This window comes from Panthera uncia, chromosome D1, assembly GCF_023721935.1.
Source record: "Panthera uncia isolate 11264 chromosome D1, Puncia_PCG_1.0, whole genome shotgun sequence".
NCBI classification, from domain to species: domain Eukaryota; kingdom Metazoa; phylum Chordata; class Mammalia; order Carnivora; family Felidae; genus Panthera; species Panthera uncia.
In genome coordinates, this window is record NC_064808.1 from 23,703,941 (window position 1) to 23,729,569 (window position 25,629).

The 25,629-nt window shown below is 52.9% G+C and overlaps 1 protein-coding gene across 19 annotated transcripts in view; it reads right to left on the reverse strand.

Annotated features, from left to right (window-relative positions):
* Positions 1 to 719: 719 nt before the first annotated feature.
* PRR5L (proline rich 5 like) overlaps positions 720 to 25,629 on the reverse strand; it is a 73,600-nt gene continuing 48,690 nt past the window's right edge. For 14 of the 19 annotated variants that reach the window (XM_049648097.1, XM_049648069.1, XM_049648103.1 and 11 more), the window contains 5 exons: positions 25,263 to 25,320; positions 20,326 to 20,417; positions 16,963 to 17,100; positions 11,972 to 12,098; positions 720 to 3,515 (listed from right to left, as the gene is read on the reverse strand). In XM_049648097.1, coding sequence (XP_049504054.1) covers positions 3,121 to 3,515; positions 11,972 to 12,098; positions 16,963 to 17,100; positions 20,326 to 20,417; positions 25,263 to 25,320 — 810 coding nt within the window. In that variant the 3' untranslated portion in view covers positions 720 to 3,120. The remainder of the gene's footprint in view (positions 3,516 to 11,971; positions 12,099 to 16,962; positions 17,101 to 20,325; positions 20,418 to 25,262; positions 25,321 to 25,629) is intronic. The other 5 variants (XR_007461455.1, XM_049648111.1, XM_049648134.1 and 2 more) reach the window with 5 other exon arrangements.

Below are 25,629 nucleotides of genomic sequence, written 5' to 3' on the forward strand. Positions count from 1 at the left end.
GGCACCTTGCCTGGCTGTCCATCACCGCATCCCCAGCTCCAAAGCAAGTGCCTATGACACAGTGGCCGCTCCACAAACTCCTGGTGGATAGATGAGCGAGTGTGACGGTGCACCAGTGACACGACCAGAGATCTGCCAAGGCACAACATACAGCAGCTCTTTCCCACCACATAGCCTCTGAAGGCTCAACACAAATGTACATGCTCTCCCCCAACCCCCAACCCCCCACCCTCCCCCGGGATGCTCAGCTCAGGTCCCACCTCTTTGAATGCTCTTACTAATCAGCCTTCAATCTCAGGCCAACTCGGCTCCAGCCCTCCTAGGAAAACACACGCAGAGAGTAAAATATTATGGATTCCCTCTGCCAAACAGATCGGAGGGAAGCATATGACGAGAGAGTCCGTGAACAGACACAGTTAAGTGTCCCCCTCCAGGTTAAAGGCTCGGGAAGAGCCCAAACTGGTTTTAGAAGAGGCCTTGCCTTCTCAGACTTTGTTCGGTGTTTTCCAAGCTCCGCAGACAGGCCGCCCCTCCAGGAAATGACTTGCCGATCCAGCTGAGGACGGCAAACAAAACCCAGGGGACACTGGCTGAGGTCAGGCTGCTGCCTAATCCTGGAGTGGAAGCCGGCACAGAGAGCGTGAGGACAGGATGCATGAAGAGCTGGGGGCGGTGGCGCTTGCAGATTCTGTCTGGCCACACAGCACGGGGACAGGGAGGACGTGTACAAAATGACGTTTATTGAATCTATTTTGGAAACAGGCAACATGAAAGGTTTTTGGTTTGTGAGCTCACTCAGAGCTCCGAGTCGTGTTAGCTTCCTGTCATTAGAACTCAGCCACTGGAAGATTCTAGCTTCATCTTCTAAAGGGGCAAAAAAGTGGTTGCAAACACTGCAGCCATCACTCTTGCCGTAGCTCAGATGGCTAAAATGCCCATAAGCATCAACAAAATGGCGTGTGTAGTCTGAAATATTTACAGTACGAGATCAGGCAGGTACATCAAAGGTGAAGTTGTAAACTGGCTAATAGTCATCAGCAAGAAAGTACAGTGGGTCTGGACTGACACTCCCATTCTCATCCTAAGAGCTAACATGTTTAACCGATGACTGCTGTCCTCATCAGGGGCATTTAGTATACGGACAAGGCATTTAAAAGCATATAGACCTTGAACGTTGTAAACTAAAAAGCAAACCCAAGCCTGATTAATTACCTTGCCTGGATCAATAAATACTAGTCCCAAGTGCCAAGTGTACCAGTAAGGACACACACCATCAGTTAAATAAATCATCATGTTGTTACTTACTGACGTTCTATTTGCTAACGCACGTTAGTCAATTTGTGGACTTTATCCAACACATACACAGAGATAATTTTTTTGTTTGAAATTCTCAGAAGACCTCCTTTGGACACTTCTCTTCCACCCTCTCTTAGAAGAATAAAAATGAGACAACTTCTTAAAGTTTCCAAATCAGAAGCCATCAAGAAAGCATGACTCTGGTCACGTTCCAGATCTTCACCCAGAAGGGATGTGCCATCAAGGCTTCAATGTGCTTAGAAGGCCTCTTCCCCTGCTGGCAGCTTACACTGTCCTTGTCCTCTCCCAGCCTCCTCCTGCCATATTGGAGGCCAAGCTGGCTCCTGTCTCTGAGATTTTATAAACAGTTTCCAAAGACCAACAGCACACCTAAAAGGTGCCAGAAGGGTTCGGGGGATCCTTCTCGCTTTTCTGGATGTGTTATCAGTGAGGCCAACAGGCAGATACAAAGAGAAGAACAGGGGTTCTAGGTGGATCAAAAGCCCAGACCTGGGGGAGCAGTGTTAAGGATTCAGCACAGTATCAAAGCCTGCTGCCCCAAATAGCATTTTGAGAGCTCAGATGTTAGAAATTCCAGGCACTTCTGGCATTTCTTTAATCACAGGGAATGAACATCTCTCCAAAAGGTCCTGCCCACATTTCCCCCATCTCCCTCTATGGTGAAGCATTGAGACATTCCATTTGCTGCCACCCTCTGCTCACGAGGCAAAGTGAGGCTCCCAGCCTCAGTGCTGTCGACCGTGACACTCACAGACACAGGCCGTTCTGGATTCAAGTCCAGTGGCTTCCGGCACTCAGCAGCTGATGAGCCCTGCCCACCACGGATCCCCTGCGCCCTGAACAACTTCCAGGCTCCTTTCCTAGGGGGGCTATTTTCTAGTTTGAGGACACACCCCACTGGAAATGAGCAGTGCAAGATCCTACGTGCAAATATTTGCAAACACTTCCTTTTGAAACGATGCACATTTACAAAATTCAAGTCAAATCCAGGAACAGACTAATTGGTTGGTTATCAGCTGGCCCCTCACCCACAACAGGAAAATGGTCAGTGTCTGAAATGAAAGAGGAATGAAGGCACCAGCTACTCCACCAAGGAGGTTAGTTCCTTGAGCTTGGTGGGGAGGCCTGAGAGGGAAATGCTGAGGCTTTGTCAAAGAGGGGACTTCCCCAGCCCCGTAGCCCTCCTGGGCCAAAAGGCAAAGGTGGCAGGTAGGATCTGGATACGGGTGAGAATGGCCCTCACCCGCGTGAGGGGGGCAACTCTTTCCAGTAATTGTGAAACTAAAATAAGGAAAGTACACTCCCAGAGTCGTGCTTGGCCGGGCTGCTGCCTCCTTCCACTCCCCACAGAATAGGCGGGAAGAACACCCCTCCACTACCTGTTCTCACCTGTGAGCCCCGCATCACAAGAACCTAACGGGGAACTCCAGAGGCCGACGCATCCTCGCTGGCTTTGTGTGTGGCTCAGCCGACGTCCTGCTATCATAACGCCAGGGGGGCCCTGGGCCGCATCATTGGGAGTGTCGGACAGTCCGCTATCTGGGAGAAAAGCCCAGAGAGGGGGGTCTGGAGTCAGGCAAGCAGAAAGGGAACATTAGGCAGTTGGGTCTGTGTGGCTGTAAAGAGATGGTCACAGTCACAAAAACAAAGAGGTTCACACCCGGGATTTCCACTAGGGCACTTGGGCTAGGCCTGACACGGGCAGCGTCACCCGCAGGAAGAGCCCCTTGGTGAGCCCCTGGGGATGGGGCGGTCCTCGTGTTGGTGACCAAGCCGGAGCTGGGAAGTCCCAGAGGCGGGCATTCAGCCGAGGGAAGCACAGTTCAGCTCAGAGTCCCCCTGGCTGCCCCCTGTCACCTCCTCCAGCTCATCAGGGCTGTCGGTGATGTTGGGCTCACTGGAGCACTGTCGGTGGGGTGGGGAGAAGCTGGGCGGCAGGAGCAGGCACTTGTCCTCACCGCCAGGCTCCTCGCCTAAGCCTGAGTGCATCATGGTGGCCATGGCCAGCAGCTGGATGTCTGAGTGGGCGTTGGCCACCGTGTGCCTTCGGACGCTGCCACACTTCTCCAGGTAGGCCTCCCCCTCTTGCTCCGTCAGAGGGGTCAGAGCCGTCTCATTCGGCGGCCGGCTGATGGTGGTCGTTGGGGAGGCGTAGTTCAGGACAGCCACCTTGGGCCGGACCCTGGAGTGGCGTCTCGCTGCAAGACAAAAACCAGCACAGGCGGTAACTGCTAGGGACACAGGGTCAACTGCGCCTACTCATCAATTTGGGGGAAGAGGGAGGTGGTGGCTCCACCTTCAGGAGTAGCTTGAGGCACAGTTCGGCTGGATGCAAGGGAGGAACCAGAAAGGTCTGCCTGCTTCCCTCGCAGCCTTACTTGCGTGCGCCCGACACTGCCCCGCCGACATTCCCACCGTAGTAGGGGTCACCAAAGGGCTTTCCGGGACAGACTAGCTTCAAGGGGATCTCCCCTCCTTCTCAGCTGCTGCCTGAACTTCACTGCATTTGCCCTAAATCTCCTTTCAGCCGGTCTCCTCCAAAGGCCTGGGCACAAGCTGGACCAGCTTCTACAAGAAAACCCCCAGCTCTGTGGAGCAGGAAGTGGCCTCCCCAGTGTCAGCAGATGAAGTGGAAAAGGCCCCAGGAGCTTAAGGTCCAGCTTACCCGAGGGGGCCTCGGCTATTAAAGCTAGGGAATGGGACGTCCTCCAAATCATCTTGACTAGGACTACAGCACTCCCCTCCCACCAGGCCACTGGCCCGAGACCTATGTGCTGTTCACGTCCTACTCGCTTCCAACAGCCTCTGGCACCATCAAAGAACGGGCTGGGCTCCATGGATGGCCCCCGTGGAGCCAGACACACAGAGGAGGGCTGGACATGAATCATCACCAAACCACTGCTGCTTGAGCTCTCCCCACATTCTAGAAACTACGCTAGGCCTTGATATGCACTCATCTTTTGACTCCTAAAAACTGAGCTTAAGTCATGATAGGTTTATTGGCTCCCACTTTACAGATGAGAAAACGGGAGTATCAGAGAGGTGATGACTTACCGACGTGTGCATCGCTAGAACGCGGTACAGCGGGGAGTTAAGGGTGGCCTCCCTGCAGACGCTGCTCTTCCCGGACACCCACACAACACGCACGTAACTACAATAGGCTGAGTACTGCCAGGGAAGGAAGGACAAGCCAAGTGCATGGGCTTCAGAGGCAGGGACAAGTGTATCCATGTGTCAGGGCGGATGTAGCCCGGAGCCGGTCTTCAGAGTAGCAGAGCTCCCAGAAGGGAGGAGTGACAGCATTCTGAGCAGCGGGAACAGCCCGAGCAAGGTGCCCGGGACAGGTGCGCCACCGGGCCCCAGCCTGGCCGAACACTGTATGCATGAAACAGTGGGGACGTGCACAAGCAGGCAGATGGCCCTTGGTCCTGCAGGAGGGCCCCTGAAAGCCAGATGGAACCATCGGTGATCAGACAAGCCCGGGGATACGGCGCAGGATGGGGGCTGTGCTCCAGGAAGATGCACCCCGCAGGAGTTATGCAGGGTTGGAGCCCGAGGGCCCAGAAGTGAGGAAAGCCAGGATCATGACAAACCTACATCCCCTCTGTGTCAGGGAGGTCTCTTCCCCACGCTCCTGGAGAGGCAGCCCACCTCTTCTCTCACGTGGGCCCTTCATCTGTATCACGAGTGGGATGAAGGACCCCAGCGAGAGACAGGACTGAGAATGGAGGGCTGAGGACCAAGTGGGTTCTGTTCAACCTCTCTCTTTCTACCAGGGCATACTTCTCCCATCTTTCCAGCCACCCACCCCATTTTCCCATCACGACTTTCCACAGCTCCCATGTCCTTGAGACCCTGAAGGCCCCCCCAAAAGCACCCTCTCTCAGCAGGGGGATGCAGCAGGCCGCAATGGAGAAGTGTGACAGGGCTGCTATTCCTGAACACTGGCAGGATCAGAGGGGAAGATTTAGTCCCTAAAGAGAAAGCAAACAGTGCTGCTCAGAGACTGTCCTTGGGGACACACGGCCCACTCTGCTTTAGTTTACTCTTGGCTCTTCCTGTGGGTCTGGAGGGCCCAGATGCACACTGTCGTCACTTCCAGAGCTCAAGCTCCTAGACGGGCATCACAGTGAGATGGGCCATGTCCCCTGCAAAGCTCTCCGCGACCCCTGTCACTGGACGGTTCTGCATGTCCTTATATACACATATATGCACAGGCAGTGACAAGAGAATGAAATCTTAAGCCTTAGGATGGAGTCACCAAGTCTGCTGGCTCTGAGCCCAACAGGAAATCTTTGGCAGGTAACTAATTATTTCTCAAGACCCAAATAATATGTAGAATTTTACTGTGTTCCCATCCACTTTCTCACTGCTGAGTCCCAATCTCCCTTTGAAACACCAAGGCTACTCTCATTATTTCCATTCTTCAGATGAGGAAGACTGAGGCTCAGCCCAGCTCTCATAGGCTCTCAACAGCCATGCCCAGACTTTCCCCACTGCATGCTATTGTGTCTCAGGGTTCCACTGCTGCCTGACCCCCCCACACCCCCACCCTCTGATGCCAGGTAATAGCAAACACTGTCCCCTGAGGTGCCAAATAAGAGGCTGCTACTGGCTGGGAGAGGCTAGTTCAGCGGCCTTTCTCTTTGGGGAAGAGTGAAAAGGAGAGATGAGGTGGCAAAGAGCGACCAAGAAGCAAGGATCCCATTAAAGAACGATCCTTAAAAAAATGCCCTCGAAAACCATCCATTCGTCCCCTGCTATTAGAAACAAGCACCTACGACCGGCAGTTGCAAAGATCTGTGTTGTGGCCCAAACCTTCAACCAGCTGGGCAGGAGACTGGGCTAGACTGTTCGGTGAGCATTTACTACACGAAGATCCAGGAAGGGGAAAGAGCTAGAGCAAAGGCTGGGCTGGGCCCAGGACACAGGGTAAGTTGAGGGCATGAGGGATAGATGAGGGACACACACAGCATCTCTGGAGGAAATGAGGATTGTTTGATCGTTTCCAGGGGCCCTACTCCAGTAGAATGAGCCAGGAAGGGTGTTTCAGATGGGTGCCTGGATGTTCTCCGTCTCTCTCCCACACTGTTAGCCAAGAAGCCCAAAGTCCTGGGGGCGGGGGGTGGGGGGTAGTGGTTAACAGGCAGAAGAGACAAGAGAGACCACTTTAGCTGCTGCTGCAAGCTGGAGCCACAGTGAGGGTGGCCAACAAGGAGGAGGGGGTCTCCATGACATCTGCCCTCTCCTGCCCCAAACGCTCTGAACTGCAACATGCAAAACACTGTGGTCGCTGCTGGGAGGGAGAAATGTGAATCTGACATGGGGCCCGCCTCAGGGGCCCGAGCCCAGTGCACGTGTGTGTGTGTGTGTGTGTGTGTGCACATGTGCATGTATGTGGTGGGGGGTTGGGTCAATGAGCATCTAGTACGTGCCACATACTGTATCAAAAAAGGAGGTGCCTCACCGACATGATCATCTTCTGACCATTTTGTAGAAAAGGAACCTGAAGTGAAGATGTGAAATAACTTTCCAGCCAGTCAGCGGTATAATCCGGATTCAAGCCCAGGCCTCAAGGCAGAGCTCCTGCATGCCCACTGGGAAGCCTACACACAAGTACCTGTTAAAACCAGATCAACAAGTGGGGGCACCTGGGCGGCTCAGTCGGTTAAGCATCCGACTTCAGCTCAGGTCATGATCTCACGGTCTGTGAGTTCGAGCCCCGTGTCGGGCTCTGTGCCGTCAGTCCAGAGCCTGGAGCCTGCTTCGGATTCTGTGTCTCCCTCTCTCTCTGCCCCTCCCCCACTCACGCTCTGTCTCTATCAAAAAATGAATAAACGTTAAAAAAAAAAATAAAACAAACAAACAAAAAAACCCAGGTCAACAAGTATGGAATTGTTGAATCACTGTATCATACACTTGAAACTAATATAACACTGCATGCTAACTCTACTGGAAAAAAAAAAAAACGAACAAGGTCAACGAATGACAGGGCAGAGGTACAGGCAGGAGCTCTCTGAGGAGTCAGAGGAGGAGAAGTCTTGAAGAGGAGTCATTTTGGATGGGCCTGCTCCAGAGTGACTGACGGATGGAACCCAGACATTCACTCACACACTCACTCAGAGCAGACACCTATGCTAGGGCCTGGGGTACAAGAGGAACCACACATTCCCTGCCCTCGACGAGCTAACAGTCTAAGGGGGAGACTGACAAATCATCAGGCATGACTACGCAGCATGGCAAGGGTCGGGATGTGGTCCGGGGAGAGGCACATACAATTTCTCATCTGGAGGCATTCCAAGGGGGCCAGGCTGCCTCTAGCTGGGGACCGTATCATAGCAGGTAGCAGCTCTGCCTGGGCCCTGCCCTGAGACAGGGTGGCATCTTCCTTCTCTGTGCTCAGCTCTCTGCAGCTCAGAGACATCAAGTAACTGACTCTAGGCCACACAGCCAAAGCGCAGCCCTTGTGGTTTCTGAGGCCCCGCTCCTTCTGGCCTTGCCTCTCTCCTTATGGCTGTTCCCTGCTGATGACTCACAGGAGAGGCCTAGGACTCTTCCTTCTGCCTGCTGGGTGGAGTGTTTTGGTTCCCAAGACTGGGTGTGGGCAGAGTGGAGACCACAGGGGCCGCTGGGCTGTGCCGAGTCCCCCGGGGGCAGACAGCATTTCCTGGATAAGCTCCCATCAGACTCCAGAGTCAACCTCAGACAAGCACGTCAGCTGCGGCCCCAGTGGGGTCAGACCACAGGCCAGGCTGAAGCTGAGACAGCTACCCACACTGTTGTTGCCTATCATCTTCCCGGCCTTCTCATTTGTACCAGGGAAAGTCAGGCCTTGCCACTCAGAGAAGAAAATCTCCCTTTAAGAGGCTGATTAAGCTGTGGTCACCCCTCGGGGGCTGAAATGGGTCCTTCCCTTGCAACGGTACCCTTTGAGCTGGGAGAGGAGCCGTGTCGTGCCACCTGGGCAGGCACCCACCTCCAGACCTCCTCCTCCTCCTCCTCCTGCCTTTCACACGGGGTGGGGCAAGGGGAGCCTTTCTGCCTTCATCACTCCCCAGGCGCCCCACTGAGCTCTGGCATTCATCCCCCTACACCGGAGCCAGCAATGGCAGTTCCTTTCAAACCCCAGAGAAGCAAAGCCTGGATGAGGCGGTCCTCGGGCCCTTTGTGGGGGACTCCGTTCCCAGGCCTTTGATCTCCCAAGCTCGAAGGAGTGGCCGCCATAATGCGGGTATTGTGCTCTCTGCACGCCAAGCCCATTGTGGACGTCCCTCTCCAGGCCCAGGCACCTGAAAGCCCATGAATGCCTACTTGTCACGAGGAGAAGTTACAGGGTCTTGAGGAAAAGGGCCCTCCCCTGGAGACACAATGGAGGAAGATCTGTGGGAGGCCAGGGCTTTTGTGTGAGAGAAACACAGTACGGCTGAGTGTTCTGAGTGTTTGCTGGGGGGCCCGGGAGGCAGCCAGGGCAGCAGCTTGGAGACTTCGGGAACTAGAAAGGTAGGATGTGGGCCTGGCCTCTGACAAAACAGTTTTGTTTTTGTTTTTGTTTAAAGATTTTACTCCTCACCTCCACCTCCCCACAGCTCTGGAAAAGGGACTGCTTTGGAGGAGAGCCACATTGCACACACAGGTGCTTCCATGAGCCTCAGAGTCCTCTCTCTCTCTCTCTGCCAAGCCTCGTATATCAGGGGGTGAGGCTCGCTCCTCACACCCATCGGCCTGGCTGACAGGAAGAGAGCCTTCCCCAGAATCCCCGTGGGGTCAAGCGTGCCTGGACAGGCGGGTGCAATGAGGGGCGCCCCCTGGAGAAACCGCTTCTCTGTCTCTGGTCATCTACTCCACGCAGCCCTGGGGAGGTCTCTTCCGGAGTCTGAGACTGAGGCAACCACAGCACTCCCCCACCCCTCAGCAGGCTGTGCAAAGAGGACAAGTGCCCGGTCAGCACCTGAAACATGACAGGCATTTTGATAAGTGGTGGCTTTTGAGATGAGCGCTCCAGCTGCCCTTGACTGCTCCTCACCCCTGGATGCCCCCCCTCCCCTTCCCCTTCCCCGCCCCACCTTTGCTCCCCTCACCACCACCCCCACCCCCGCCCCAGCGGACCACGGCAAAGCCCTCCTGTGGCTTCACACTTCAGTTGGTGGTCTGCACGCTCCTCTCCTTCAGGCAGGATAAACGTCATGGCCTCCATGTTTTACTGAGGGGAAGAATGAGGCACAGAGAATCCTCACTTTATCTGGCAAAGGGGTGTCCTCAACGGGGAAGAGATCCATTGTAGCCATGTCAACTTTTTAGCATCCAGAGGTTTGGGGTGAAATGTCTGGCCCCGGAGCCCTGAGGAGCTAAGGAATGAGGGGGAAGGATCACCTCCTCAGCTGTCCCTCAGTAAAATCACAATGACCTTCTAGAAACTGACAGGGGCGGGGGGAGGCTGGAGCATGTAGGATAACTGGTAAAGTGCAAACAACCTGGGGCTTTCAAATCCCAGCTCCAACAGCCAAGTGACCTGAACCCTCAGCTGTAAAATGGGAACAATGGTGCCCACTCTGCGGTATGGTCTCCAGCCCACCCAGCATAATGCCCAGGATGTAGTCTGTGGCCTGTGCCTTCCCGGGCCACCAGCCACTTTGCAACTCTGACGGTATTTTGGTTTTTCAAATGCTCCAGCCCCTCCCCCTGCCCCCGCCCCGTTCACCACTCTCCCTACCCCAAAGGCCTCCCAAAGATCTTTCCCTCTCCCTGGGATAGCTCAGCAAACAGTGAAGGGAGACTACCTCAAATCCATCCTACAGGACTCAGCACAGGTATCACTTCCTTTGGGGAGCCTCCCCTGGTTCCCCCAGTCCAGGTGAAGTGCCCCTGCCCTGGGCCCTGTGGCCGATGTACTTCCCCCATTCAGAGAACTTGTTCACTAATGAGTCATGATGTACTGTCTGAGACCTCCTCACTGGACTGTGTGCACCACAGGGCAGAGATGGGTCGGTTTTACTCGTGGATATACCTGCAGCACCTCCTAAGGTACCAGGGGTAAGGTTTCAGTATACATTTGCTAAAATAATCATAATCAAACACTCCATAAGAGTCATTTTCTTCCCCTTCTGTCCCTCCTGAGACAACGCCCCACACAAGGATTCTCCTTGGTATAAAAAAAAAAACAAAACCAAAAACCTCAGGCCTTTGCTTTATACTTTGACAAAAGGATGTATTATCCTAACTGGGAAGCCAAAGGTGTCCCCTCTTGGAGTAAGTACTCCCAGAGCAAACTTCCAAATCTGTCCCTGTTCCTGGCTCTAGGCCCAGCCAATGGCAAAGTCCCCGATGTGGCCCAGCTCACCTGATGGTGTCCTGACATCTACCCGGATCCTCCTGTCCCAAAGTGGGTGAGCCGGCAAGCCAGTGGGCTGAGCTGAAGTAAGAAGGTGGGCTCCAGGGAGGGCGTAGCAACGTGGCACCCCGCTCACAGCCAGAGAGGCAGGGGATGGTTTGCCCTCAGCCGCCATTGCTACTCTGGCTCGTGCCAGCCCCTGGGCGGAATGAGTGAGTGAGCAAGGGTGGAAGAGAGGGCGGGGGAAGGACTGGGCAGGCGGGCTGGGCCAGCACCCCAGTTGTGCGGTGGCTGTGGCTAAGCTGGTGTCTCCAGAGAAAACACACGAAGGGGCCAGGAAAACTGGCAGCCAGCCCTGCTTTGCTTGCAGTAGTGAGGCCCAGGAAGGGGTAGGAGCCAGGCTGGAGGCTGTTCCTCTGCCCTTTTCTTTGACGCTCGGCTGCAATTCCATTAAAGCAAGGAGAGGAGGCAAAAGATTCCCAGTTCAGGGAGTCGCTTTTCACCTCTGCAGCTCTGTATGGGCGCCAGTCAGCCCCGCCTTGGGGTGCAACTGCCTGTCGTCCATCCACTAAGTATTTTTTGAGTGCCTACTATCACCAACCACCATTAAAGTCACTGGAGATAGAAAAATTCCTGCCTCTGGGGGACTTTCATTTCAAAGAGTGACAGGAATGTGTCTTTATGATAAGCCTGTTATACGGCTATTTCCCCATCTGGACCATGGTTTCACAGAGAGAAGGAACAGATCCCGTTCACCTCGAGATTCTCCAGGGGGCCAAATGCAGAGCCTGACGCTAATGCTAGCCTTACAGCCACCAACAGGATTTGTCCCCCAGTCCAGGAGCCCCTTTCCTTGGCATGTGGGCCCTGGCAGTACCTACAGACAAGGAGGGGGTGACAGCAGCTCAATTTCATCTGTCCCTGGCTGCACATAAAACGAGTTGGCTTCACATTTCAAGCTGCTTTCAAGGGAAAATCCATCACGGGTGGTTTCTGCACTCGAGTGTGTGGGGCGTGTAATAAGGCATAGTTTCTGGTGATCAGATACAGGAAAAGTATTGCAGGCCCACAGAGAAGATCAAAGCCACTGATCAAAGATGCGGATCAGACAAGCAACACCACAGAGGCACAGTCCCTGGGGAGGCATCGTCAGGCGGGGAGGGTTACGGCCACACAGGCCAGCAGGACACAGGAGTGATTACCAGGCACAGATTTGCACGGACCCACATCAGAAGCCAAGGGCTTGGACATAATCCAGGCTCAGGAAAACAGAGCTGGCAGCATTATCACTAAAGCACCCGGCAGCCCGAGAGCCTTGCCCCTTACCCAACATAAACGCGGGACCCGAGACACCGCGGTCCTCACTGATGCCGAGGAACGGAGACACCACTTGCTTCACCAGTTCCTCCAGCTGCAAATAACCCTCACTTGGGCCTGTGGGCTCGTGAACACTCTGGAAATAAACATCCAAGAGAGACAAGGGTCAGTCAAAAGTTGCCAGGGCCAGCTGGCACTCAGCCACCAAGTCCTGATTGCCTTCCTACTACATTCAAAGTGGTGACACCAGCAGGCAGCATCGCTGTGGCTGGAATGAAGGAAACTGAGGCTTATAGCCCGAGTCACTTGCCATGGGTCACAGGGATCAGAACTGTCCAGGGCAGGTGGGACTGCCCACTTTGGTCCCAACCATGTAATCCCACCCCACCGCCACAATGCAGGCACTTTACATGGACCAAAGCAGAGGCCTCTCAACAACGCAAGGAGCCAGGGACCCTCCCTCATCGTCCACCTTCTACAGATGAGGAAGTAACACCCAGAGAGCTCAAGTAACTTTCCCAGGAACACTCAGCTGGTGAGTGGCAAAAACCTGGGACTGGAATGCCGGCTGTCTGGCTCTGAACCCATCTTACTGGCACTTGTTAAGGAGGTTAGAAAAGAAAGGGGGACAGAATATGGAAAAATCCAGAACAGTAGAAGAAAGGGAGAGTCACTGTGGAGCCAGACAGATGTTAGGCACCAAGATGAAGAAGAGTTAGTTCAAAGCCCAACAGGACAGGAGTCCTCAGGGCTAAGCCTGAACAGACACCAACTAAAACACATGACAATGGTCAAAACCAAAAAGGAGACAAAACATGACGAAGGTTCTCTAGAAGACCAGTAGACTCCTAGGGAATCCAATATCTTGCTGGAAAGGGCTCGAAGCCTTGCTCTGTGTTGAGGGACTGCGGAAAGGCAGAGAGAAAAGGCTCTGTGGGGGCTCCCCTCGGCCCAAGAGGACGTCCCACCAAATTCTCAAATTGGAATTGATGTTACAATCACCTTTACCTAAAAAGTAAAAACTCCTCACTGTGCTGGAATTTTCAGGGATTAGAGGAAAAGATGGTGGAGGGGTGAAGTGGGAAGGGCCCATCCCACAGGTGGGGGAGGCCTGGGTGGGGTGGAGGCTCCCCTGCACACAGGCTGACTTGGCCCCTTGTCAGCTCCCCCCACCACGGAGACAGGGATGGCTGGGGGCAGTGACAAGGAAGGAGTGGCTTAAGTAAACACAAAGGAGGTTGCGGAAGTGGGCTGTGGGGACAGAAGACTTGGAGGCTGGGGCTGGGAAGGGGTGGGAAGGGAGGAGATGCAGAATAAACACGAGTGGGCCTCAGACTCCCTAGCACTGGCAGGGCACAGGGGACAGGGGACGGTGGGAAGAAGGCAGGATGTTTCTCATGCCCCCCGGGCTCTAATACCCCTCAGCGTGGGCCGAAGCCATGGAAGCAAAGGGGGAAAGCACAGGGCCTGCTTCACTGGGGAAGGAAATCCTCAAGGCCACAGAGGGGAGAGCGGAGCCTTGTTAATGCTCCCCGGGAACCACCCAGGCCTCAAGAGTGTAGCAGTTTCAGCCCCAAAACCACCTCGACTGGTGTTCAGAGCTGAGGAGACTTTTTTCTTTTTCATTTTTTTCCTCCTTGTTATTTCTCAAGGGATATTTCTCTGAGATATTTCTCTGTTATTTCTCTGCCTTCTCCTCCCCCGCCCCCCACCCAAGTGTTTCCCCCACTACGATTAATAAACGCTAAACAGAGAGGGGCAACAGAGAAAGGAGAGGAGGCAAGAGGTGGGAAGAAAATGGGTAACAAGTGCATGGTTTGGAGCTGGATGGTTTTCTCCCAGGGTAGCTGCTGGACAGCCTGGCTTGCACACAGCCCTCAGCCTGGCCGCCGGACTGCTATGTATTTGCAAGGCCCAGTGCAAAATGAAAATGTGGGGGTCCGTTACTGAAAAATTATTGAGAATTTCAAGATGGCAGTGGGAGAGAATTAAACTAAGCACAGGGCTCCGCTTGGCATGGGACCCTGGGTGACTGCACGGGTACCCCTCAGAAGGCACTGTTCTAGGATGATCTCAGAACCTGTCTGTACCTGCCAGGAGGAACCAGATCTCTATAGTGGTCAAGACCGCTGGTTCAGCCTCTCCCTGGGGTAGCTTGGGAGCATACAGCCCATAGCAGGGAAGTTGGAGCCCCTTGCGTATTTTGGGGAGGGAGAGGTTTGTTCAGTGACATTTTGGAAGAGCACTGGAAAAGGGAGAGAAGGCCTAAGAAATGGCTCTTTTCTCTGTACGAGTCAGGCAGGGAAAAGCCAGCCCCAGATCTCATGGCACTGGGGAAAGTGGGGGTCTGGGGAGAGAAGGGAGCAATTCTAACTACTGGGACCCAAATTTCCTGCAGTTGGAATGATCCCAGGGCACGGCAACCTGCAAGCTGCATTCAGACCCAGCAGCTGCCATCCTGCTATTCAAGACGACAGACCTGGACTGGCCAAAGATCCCGATTCGTCACTGTCACATTCCCAGCCCTGGGCTTTATAGCTCCCAGGGTGAGGAAGAACGTGGGCCAGAACTAGTCCCACAAGACCCTTGGGGGAAATAATGCCAAATGCCCAGCATTAAAGGGGACCATCTTAGAAGCTTATGTAGCATCTCCCAGGACCCTGGGGGGACTGCTGGGGGGCAGGCAGTTGTAGCTGGGCACGGCTCGGTGGGCAGGTAGCAAGAGCTGAGGACTGGATGACAGATCCAGATCTTACAGATTAGGACGTGACCTTAAGCTGGTTGGCCAACTCTCTGAGTCTCCACCTCATCTGTGAAAACAGGAAAACAGGGACGGTTTCCTCGCCCAACTTCCCAGACCTCTGTCACGACCATGGAGTTTCTCCGACTGTACTTCTGTCCACCAAGAGACAAATCCCAACTACGTGATGGTCACTGTCAGGGGATTTGAGGCCAGAGACCTGGGGTCAGTCCTACTCAGGCTCTTTCTGGCTGTGCCATCACTTGCGGAATGGGTGTTTCGTTCACCCTTCCCCGGGCCTGCTATGTGCTGAAGGAACAAGAGGGAGGAGCAAACATACAGACCTGCCTTGGCCTGAAGGGGACCGTGGACCCTGGAAGACTCTGCTGTGTAGGGAGACACAAAGGGGGTGCCAGTGTGGCCGCAGTTTCCAGGTGAGACTGGGGAGGTGGGAGGACCGGAGGCCAGGGTACAGACTGGGCTGCTCTCCTAAGATCCCACCGGGAACCCCACAGACAGTGGTGTGGACTGGGGGCCAGGATGGATGAAGGAAGCATCTCCCAGGCAAGCAGGCTAACCCCTACGGGGCTTCGGGGGGATGACGGCGGCTTTCTCATGTGATTCTTGGGTTGTCCAATGTGGGAACGTGGTGGGCGTTTCTCATTAGTACAGAGACAGTCCTTTTTGGTCTACTGTCAGCAGGTGGGGACCCCCGCCCCAGTTCTCCCTCCAAAAGAACAAACAGCAACAACAATAAAGGACACCTGTCATCCCTAAAATATTATAAATGGAAATAAGAGGGGCAAAGCCCAACTCCTCTTTCCCAATTGTCCTATCCGAACCCTAAAGGGCTCATTTTCTAGACTTTTTCCGTGGGACGCAAGCTCTGCTTTATGCATCCCAGACATGAGCCCACACACACACTTTCTGACCCCCACGCCTTCTCCTTCCCTGCCATAAACATGCCTGAGCTGGCTTTCCAGACATTTAAGCACCCCCTCGTCCTATTAGGCAGCTCTTGCTCCTCTGACTTCAGGAAAGGGGGAGAATGCCCAGAAGGACGGCCTAGCTTAGACAGCCAGAAGGCAACAGCAGCTGGGGGAGGGGGAGACCAGGGCCCCAAGCCTGCTGTTCTACCCCTGCCAAGAGGGCAGCGGGGTCACCACCAGCCTGACCAAGGATGGAACCGGCCGCCCTGGGGAACGGCTCAGACCTGATGCTGTGGCAGCTGAACTTGGTACAGAGGTGGAGGCATAGTTGCCATCTTCTGGGGCTGTCCCTGGGCTGCAGCTCTGTTTCTTGGGAATTATGCACCCCCGTCCATCGGATCGGGCTCCCTGACGCCATGTTTATGGTACTCGACCCAAGGTCATGGCTGACTGGCAAAGGGGAGTCGTGTAGCCAGAGCTAGACAAATCCAATTCTTTCCCCTGAGTGTACATAGCTCTGAATCTTACTACCTCTTGCTGAGGGAGCTTGGACAAACACACACTTCCCGGGTTTCCATTTCTTCATCTGTAAAATGGGAATAACAACACTGTCCGCCTCATAAGGTGGTCGTTTGGATTATCTGATTCAGAAATCAGCCAGTAGCATTAGCTCATCTTCCCACTGTTGATTCAGAACTGGGATTAAGAGACAACCATCTGGGTCAGCTCTTGGTGGAAACACGGGAGTTGTGTGGGGGATGCCACGTTTGGTCAGGTGCAAACCAAAGCACTGAATACAATTCTGCAGAAGGAGGGAGAAAGGGAGAGACACCAAGTCCACGAGGCACCGGGCAGGGCCAGGAGAGGTAGCAGCAGAGAGAAACAAGGCAAGACTGTTAAGTGGTGAAAGGCTGGCAGCTTTGGGGCTTGATGTGGTCTTACTTCTGGCTGTAGTCTCTCAGGGTGCCCACCTGCCCGGGAACCCTCTAGGGAGTTCCTGGTCTGGCTTCAGCTAGGCTACAGCAGGCTCTTGTGGTCGCGTGTGATTTATGGATCACTGACATGCAGGAGAGGGGGGAAGGTGCTTCCTGAATGACAAGACCTGCTTCTCTGGCCCCCACTGGGATCCCAGCATGGAGCACGGTGCCAGGGGCCTCACAGGCGCTCAGTGGAGGTGCAGCAAGGGAACAAATGCGCTAAGGCACAGGAACAGCTACACTGAAGAATACGAGCTAAGCTAAGACGTTCAAGTCGTTTGGTCCCTCCGCCGTCCCACAGGGTCTCTTCCTCCCTTGGCCAGGTGGCCACATCTCCACCGGGGCCTCACCCACCTGCAGGACGAGCAACATCTGGACAATGGATGAGGGCGGCTGGGACCGGGACAGCAGCAAGTCGCCCGGCTTCACCTTCAGCAGGACCAGGTCGCGGAAGCCCAGCAGAGAGATCTGGCGGATGGTCAGCTCCTGGCCCTGGAGAGGAGAGAGGGGGCAGGGCTGGGAGGTGAGAGCCCGCAGAATATGCCACTAACCACGGGGGTTCCAGGACAACCAGTGTGTACAGAGCACCACGATGGGCCGGGATGAGGTGTTTGCAGACCTGGGTGGGGGGAAGACTGCTAAAAAGTCGAAGATTTGGCCCCTTCCTCCCCCCCCCCCGTCCTTCCGAATGAAAACTTCATTTAAGATTAAGGTGTGACTCAGAGGTGCCTCGTGGCTCAGTCGGTTAAGCGTCCGACTTCAGCTCAGGTCATGATCTCACAGTTTGTGCGTTCGAGCCCCGTGCTGGGCTCTGTGCTGACGGCTCGGAGCCTGGAGCCTGCTTCCGATTCTGTGTCTCCCTCTCTCTCTGCCCTTCCCCAACTTGTGCTCTCTCTCTCTCTCTCTCTCAAAAATAAATAAAACATTAAAGGAAAAAAAGATAAGGTGTGACTCACTCAATCCGCCTAAGTGACCCAAGATGGTACAAGATACATGGGGGCTATGCTGTCATGGGGGGCAAGGGGCATTCAGGAAGGAGGAAGAAAGGAAGATGGGGGGAAGTGAGAGAAAAGATCAACATTAGCCCTGCCCCCACCTTCAAGGCTGCTTCCTCAACTTTGCTTAATATGTGAGCACCTGGCGCATGACAGGCAAAGAAGGAAAAACACAGGGACTCGTTTTGACCATGCAGGGTGCAGGCGGAGGATGAACATAACTAATAATCCTAAGAGCTGATACTACCCAAGCTCCATGTGCAAGCCATGACTCTAAATATTTTAGATGGAAGTAACACGTTTAGTCGCCACCCTTTCGGATAGGTACTATTACAAAACCTACCCCGCAGATGAAAACCCTGAAGGACAGGGTTATGGTACTATATCCAGGGAAGAGCTGGATCTCAAACATTAACCGGTTGATTTTAGAGCTGCCAAAGTTTCCCAAAAGAGAAAGGAGGGCCTCTTTCCTAGACTCTCCTTTGCACATGTATATACAGCACACACCAAAGATGGGTTGCTCGTGGGAGAGCCAAAGATATCATCAAGGCACCTGCCAAACAGGATGTAGCTTTTCATCCCACAAGTCTGCCAAGGCTTAAGGAAGTTTTACATTTCCCGTTAACTCCTTAGGGTTGCCATCCTCGCATCCCCCCACTCCCTCCACCAAGAGATGCACACAACCACCACCAGTGCCTTCCAGGCTCGGGTCAACCACCCCCCTCCCTGATTGCCTTCCCCACCGCCTTAAGGTGCTACGGTTGCTACTTTTTGCCCCACACGCCAGCACTCGACACTGACCGCCTGTCTCTTAGGTCTCTGCCCTCGCTTCCCCTCCAGGGTTCCTTTCCCCTTATGAGGTAGGAAGATGAAGGCAAGCTTCCACACCCTTGAACCCAGTAGGTACTCAAAACCACACTGTCCAATGAGGAAGTAGGTGTCAGACACCCATCCAGGCAGGGGGCTCTAAGAAGGATCTAGCCGGACAAACAGACACCTCGGTGTGTTACCACCAGTAGCGAGAACCGCTAACTCAGGGCTTCCCGCGGTGGGGTGTCCGCAACAGCAGCGGCAGCAACAGCACTTGGGAAACCGTGTGTGGCGAAGCGGATGGACGGGCAGCATCACCTGTCACCGGAGCTTCTGATTCTTCGAGAGAAGCAGGACAGTAACGTCCTCAGACCCTCACAGCTGGGCTCCCGCTTGGATGTATGTGAGGGCCCTTCTTGGCCATCTGACGATTGTCCCAGGGCCATGCTCACTCGGATGCCACACTTCCATTCTAAACCCATCTGGATACACCCACCCCTTGAAATTCCATGCCCACCAGGTCCCAAGAGAGAGACCCGGGTCTATACACCCCCGCCAACAGGATGCCAAATAAAACAGAGGATGTCCAGTAGAATGTGAATCATTTTTTAGTAGAAGTACGTCCCAAATGTTGCATTATTCATTGTTGATCTGAAATTCAAATTTAACTCAGCATCCTGTCATTTTATTTGCTAAATCTGGGAATCCTACCCCTAGGTCTGTCTTCTTAGGATCCAGTGCTGGCCTAGTGACTATCACAGGGTACGGGGGCTGAACTGTCTACATAAATGCTGCAAACCCCCTCACGGGGGTAAAGGATGGACCCGAGGATAAAGGAAGGGATCAAAAGAGCAGTGAGCTGTGCAGGCCAGAGGCTTCTACTAAAAATTGTTAGGGGCAGGCCAGAAATGGAAAGGAGCTCTGTAGGCATAACTTCCCAATGTTTAAATACTGATACATATTTAAAAGAATTCCAAGCTCCCATAAAATACCATTCAGAGCAAACAAAGCATGTGGGCCCTTAGGTCTGGTACCAGGGTCATTCCTACCACTGTTAATGGCTCAGCTGCTATGCCCCACACCCACACTTCCCCAAAGCCAGGTGAGATAGGAGCCTTAAGCCCAGGGGCAGGGTCGGGGGGGCAGTGTTAATGCAGGACGGAGAGGTGAGTCTGGGAGAGGAACATCGATTGGTACACCTGCCTTCGGGGGCATCTACTCTGCACTGGCAATGCCTCGTCCTACTATTAGACTCTGCGGAAAGATGGAAGGAAATCACCTCAAGTGTTAGGAGAAGCCCAGGTCACACAATAATACCAAAGAGATGCTACTCACTGCTCACACAAAATTCCACATTTTGCAGATGAAACCGAGCTATGCTCAGAGAAGTGAAATGAGTTTGCCCAGGACCAACTACTGATTCTCAGTCTAGTGTTCTTTCTGCTACATCATGTGGCTACTTGTCTTCGGGAATCCCTTACAGAGGGCAAGAAACATTATTCCTTTCCCACAGTTTGGTACAACAGGAACCCTGCCTTAAAATTGTGCTTCAAAGAAAGGGAGGGGGGAACAAAGAAAGAAAGGGACAGAAAAGAAAACAGTCTCCCTACCCCATCTCTGCTTCTGAGAAGCTGGAAGAAACAAACCACTCCGAGAACATACAAGGCATATTCAAAACCAAGAGGGTGAGGAGAGCCTACAAATTGCTAGTTACGCAGGCGCTCTCTCTTTGCCGGAGGTCAGATGCTAAACACAGACCAGAGAGCCCTTCAAAGAGCTCCGAGGTCCTTAGCCGACTCAGGCACCCAACGTCCTGCCTCTCCCCAGTTCACCAGGAGGCCCGAGCTGGCAAAGGCCAAGGAATGAGACAAGAGTGCTGAGGCCGGCAGGAGGTCGTTCCTCCGAGACTGACCTGAACTGGATAAAATATTGCCTGCAGGGTGGGGAGAGTCTCAGTGAAGAAGTGGTCCCACACTTCAGCCAGAACCTCAATGCGATTTTCACCTACACGAGGGCGAGAAGATGGGAGGGGAGAAAGAAAGAAAAAGAATTTGTCATTACTTGCAGGAGAGGCTAGAGACTGCTCCGTATCAAAGGGAGCATGGGGGCAGGTAACTCATGACCTACATTTCATCTAGGAGGCATTGCTACAAGTAAATGTGGGAATGAGTGGAAAGACTTAACCGAAAAGAGGCAAATATGTCTTCTATCCCCCAATCCAGGAAAGGGAGCTGAAGTCTGGAAATCACAGAACAGTTGCTGCTGTGGTGAGAATGGTAACAACATTCTCAGGCACTGTACTAAACTTCTCGTCTACATTTCATGAATAAACTATTCCCTCACTTTACAGGCTCAGAGACAGGCCAGGTGTCTAGCCTAACATCACACGGCTAGAAGGCAGAGCTGGGATTCCAGAATCCATGCCCTTGACCAACATTATCTGGGACGATCACGTGCACAATTATATATTGTTTTGATTTTCTAATCACTACGACACTGGGTTTTTATTCTGGATTTGAGCTGTTGGGACAAGGAGGTGAAAAGAAGGGCCTGGAAACTGTCACTTCCACCCACTGGTTTGCAATAACCAGCGGGGGGAGGGAGGCAGCATAGCACCTGCAGAACTCAGGCCCCGCCTCCTGATGCTATACTTACGCTCACCCCTGGGATCCTGAGCCATTGGTCAGGCACCGCTCCCAGGCTGGGTGTACATGGGTCACCCAATGCCACCAGAAGGCCGTGCCAGGAACCGCGCACCTGCAGGAAAGGCCGGCACTGGCAGAGAGGAGCCTGCACGGTGGCTGCTTTTTAATGACCTAGATAACAGAGCTGATTGGGCACCGTCTTTGCTCATCTGAGGCCGAGAAACTGGGTCGGCCAAGATTAGACACTGAAAGATGTGTTTGGCAAAACATTGCCAGTTCCACTGAACAGATCTTGAAAGATTCATTTAGCCTCTTCTGCCTATTAATTTAATGGACAATAAAAGCAGTGGCTGGGAGAAAGAACAGAACAAGGGCAGAACCAGCAGCTAGTGGGGCCGAAGATGCGTGGATTTTTGAAAGCTTGGAGAGACACACGCTAGGGGAAAATGCAAATCCATAGTCCCCTGTAATTTGCCTCACAAAGTGCTAATTACACGTTGTTGGAATCACTGATTGACTTCTCTGTCTCCTCTCCTAGAATGGGATGGGTGTCTGGGTCCTGTCTGTCCCGCTCCACCATTATTATTTCTAGTGCCTGGCATGTTGCCAGATCAATAAATTGCTTTTTAGAAATCTTTGAGTGAATGAATCACAAGTATCAAGGGTACAGGCTTTCGCAGATGCTGCGGCTGGTGAGCGAAGGGGGTTAACGTTTAGCCCCAACATAGGACAGGACACAACAGGACTTAATAATTAGCTCCAACATTTTCCTTTGCTCTTAGATCAAGGAAACATCTGCAATACGGGCAATCTGGAGGGGACAGTCTGTTTCCTTCTTCTGCATCCTCACCCTCCTTCTCTATTCCCCTAAGTATGTGGATTTTATTTCAGTCCCTCAGGCTCACCATGCTCTGCACACCACAGGGCATTTGCATGTGCTAGTCCCTTTGCCTAGACTATTCTTTACCCCTCTTTCTGCCTCACCTACATCTGCCTATTCTTTTAGTTTCAGCTCCAGCATCATTTCTATAGCAAAGTCTCACCCATGGGTCAAACCTCCCTCCTACAGACTGTATTCTTTTTTTTTTTTTAATCTTTTAAATTTTTATTTATTTTTGAGAGAGAGACAGAGCAGGAACAGGGGAAGGGCAGAGAGAAAGGGAGACAGAGAATCCCAGCAGGCTCCAGGCTCTGAGCCCGATGTGGGGCTCAAACCCACGAACCGCGAGATCGTGACCTGAGCCAAAGCCGGACGTCCAACCGAGTCACCCAGGTGCCCCAGACTGTATTCTTAGTACCTGGTGCAGTTACAGTGTTATATTTCATAATGATTTGATTAATCTCTCTCTTCACCACTGGGTTATGAGCTAATCCACGAGGGCCTGGAATCCTAGGATGGTTTTGTTCACCACCGTGTCCCCAGCACCTAGCAAAGTGCCTGGTAGATGGCTGAACGAACCAATCTTTTCAAATGTAGGCTATGCTAGTTCGTGGCAGGGAGGAGTCGGGGAGCTCAAAAGGAACATCTGACATGTTAAGCCATCCTGGTACCCAAAACCAAGGTGAACCCAACACCCGGGGAACGTACTGCACAGGAGAAAAGGCTATATTCCAGCTGCTTTATTGACGGCCTGTATCCTAAGCCTTCCATTACAAAGCCCAGCAGAGGCCTTCCCGACACGAAGGAAGGGCAGGAGAATCCTGCAGATCCGTGCCGGTGCCCGCTTATTCCCCTCCACCGCCAGGACGGAGAGTTCGTCAGCACATGAGGTAATCTTTCAACCCAGCAGCAGAAAGGCACCTCTCCTGGGAACCCGGGTCTAATTGCTGGCTTCGAACTTCACAGAGTAATGGAGGTTTTGGAAAGTGTTCAGAGAAGAATGTCCGACTGACACAGGCTAACAAAACAGGGTGACCCCGGGGAAGAAAGAGTTTCAGGGAGGTGACTTCACCTCCAGAAACAGCCCCTGAGGACTTAGCTCCCTGCAAAGATGAAGGGGGCTGCACAGAGGCTTCTAGACAACCACCCTATAAAAACTGTCCTCTAAATGTGCCACAGGAGTTTAGATCACCGGAAGCCCATAGAAGGGGAATCAGGGACTCCTTACGGTCAACGCCACGAAAGCTCTGGGAAAGATTCCTGGAAGAAACACGGCAGATCCTGCCCACAAAAGATCAACACAAGGATAAGAGCTGCCTCTGTCCTTTCTGCAGCCATAAGGGACACATGTACAATGTGTCCATAAAACAATCAGGTCAACAGAGTACGGTCTGTTCAGTGATAGGATGGATCCTATAGCAAGGGAATCCTTTCTGTCAAATAAAATCTTTCGTGGGGTTGTAATACATGAAATAAAAAAGTGGAGAAGTTCTGGCTGAAGACAGGGAAGGCCCTTCAAGGTTCTCCACCTCTTTCACTGTGCAGAGGTGACATGCAGACCTCACGGCCAGCACGGACCCGGGGAGAACCCCCGCCCTGGTGCCCCATGGCGTGCTTTAGGGCAGAGGCAGAGAACCTCAGATGACCTTCATTTACCCCATTCAGCACCATTTCTGAGCCTTCACTCCAAATGTATCTGTGTCAAGCGTCACTGGAATAAGAGACATCGACTCTTCCCTGAAAACACTTACAGACCTGGTTTTGCTCGGTATCTTTTCCATGAAGCTGGTTTCCCACACTTGCAGGAGCATGTAGTAACCCCTCAGGTGACTTACAGACAAATAATGTGGCCAGAGACCACGCTTCCCTTCCCCCCCTTTACTAGGCAGCCACCTTCCATACTTGTGTACTGGCCCGGCTGTTAAATGCAAAAGGGGCACAAAATCCCTGTCAAAGCCACTCACTTAAAACTAAGGCCCTGGGCTAGTGGGTGTTTACAAGGTTGAAAAAGCCTGAATACAGCTATATGGAAGGAAAACAAGGCTACAAGTTCAGTCAGCTGTCACATATATGGAAGTTAATTTCTAATCTCTATTCTTCCAAAGGTCTGCTGAGCACCTACTGTGGGCCAAGCACCGGAACTTTCCGGTGTCAGCTTCTCATTTGTCTCCTACTTTGTCTTCCCAGGGGACACTTCATGGAACAAGAATCTCTTTCCCAGGGAATGGAGGTGAAAAAAAAAGGGATGCTCTATGGCCTGATACGTCTGGGACTAGTAGAAAATTTGACCTACAGATAGAGGTCTTTAGGCTAAAGTACCAAAAAAAAAAAAAAAAAAAAAAAAAGAAGAAACCAGTTTGTGGACCTACGGCATGCCAAGTATGGTGCTATGCCAGGTACACTCCTACTCCTTATAACCCCTAGCCCATTTGGTCATTTTAAAAATGATAAAAAACCGGGGCACCTGGGTGGCTCAATCAGTTAAGCATCTGACTCTTGATTTCGACTCAGGTCATGATCTTACGGTTCACGAGTTCAAGCCCTGCACTGGGCTCTGTGCCTGCTTGGGATTCTCTTTCTCTCTCTATTTCTCTCTCTCTCTCAAAATAAACTTAAAAAAATTTTAATAAAAATTTTTCAAAAATAAATAATCAGTAAAAACCAAGGCTCAAAGGAACTAGAAACTTGGCAAAAGTCACCAAAGAAGTAGGTGGTAAGCTAAGGTCAGAATCTACCTTGGAGGCAGTTGAGAGGTAGCCCTTGATAGAGTCCCGGGGTTGGCCACTTCTTGCCTTGGTCCCATCTCCCATCTCCATTCGGTGCCTTTCTATTCTGTCTGCTGGGCTCTAAAATCTTTTAAGGCCAGGAATCTTCCATTGCCTATGAAATCATACGCCATTCAGCAGGGGCCTGTTTAGCCTGATGCCCCCCAAACAGGTAGGCCTCCTGTCATATAGGACCTCAACTAAGATGAAAAAGGCCAGTTAGAAATAGCCTGGGTCAGACCAGGGAGAACAGCATGTCAGGATCCATGGTAGAATTTATCCCTCCACAGCGGACCGCCAGCACGCATCCCGTGAAACACCCTCGGCGAGGGTTCTCGGAGAAGACCACCCCAATCCCACCTCATTTTTCAAAATACAGATCTGACTGGCACAGCCACAGTGGCTGGCTCCAAGCAAGTGAGGCCGCTCGCGGGGGGAGCGCGAGACGGGGTGAATCACTCACTTGGAGCCTGCCACTCTTGGACAGAAGCATTTCAGCTGTCCAAACAGCAGAGGCTGAGTCACAGGGCCCACTGTACGAGGGCTGCCTTGTACTTGCCTTCACACAGCTTAATCTTCTCCTCCACAAACAACAGGCCTTTGGCAAGAAGCTGATTCTGTCAAGAGAGAACAAAGAACACAAGGGTTGGGCTACTTCACGCACCGACAAAACCTCTTCCACGTCCAATGGGCGAGGGCGCGGGGCTCTGGGCCCTTGGATGCCAGTCACGCTTCCAAGTACTAGAAGCCATCTGTCCTCTTGGAAGATCAGGCTTCGGGAGAAGTCAACAAGACATCCCCCGGCAAACGAGGGAGACGAGAGCCAAACTCAACCACCACTCCATCCCTCCAAGCAGGGAGGAGGCATGCCACAGGCTTGGCTGAGTCCTACGGCAGGCCTGTGGTGGACACCCGATGTCCTTCAA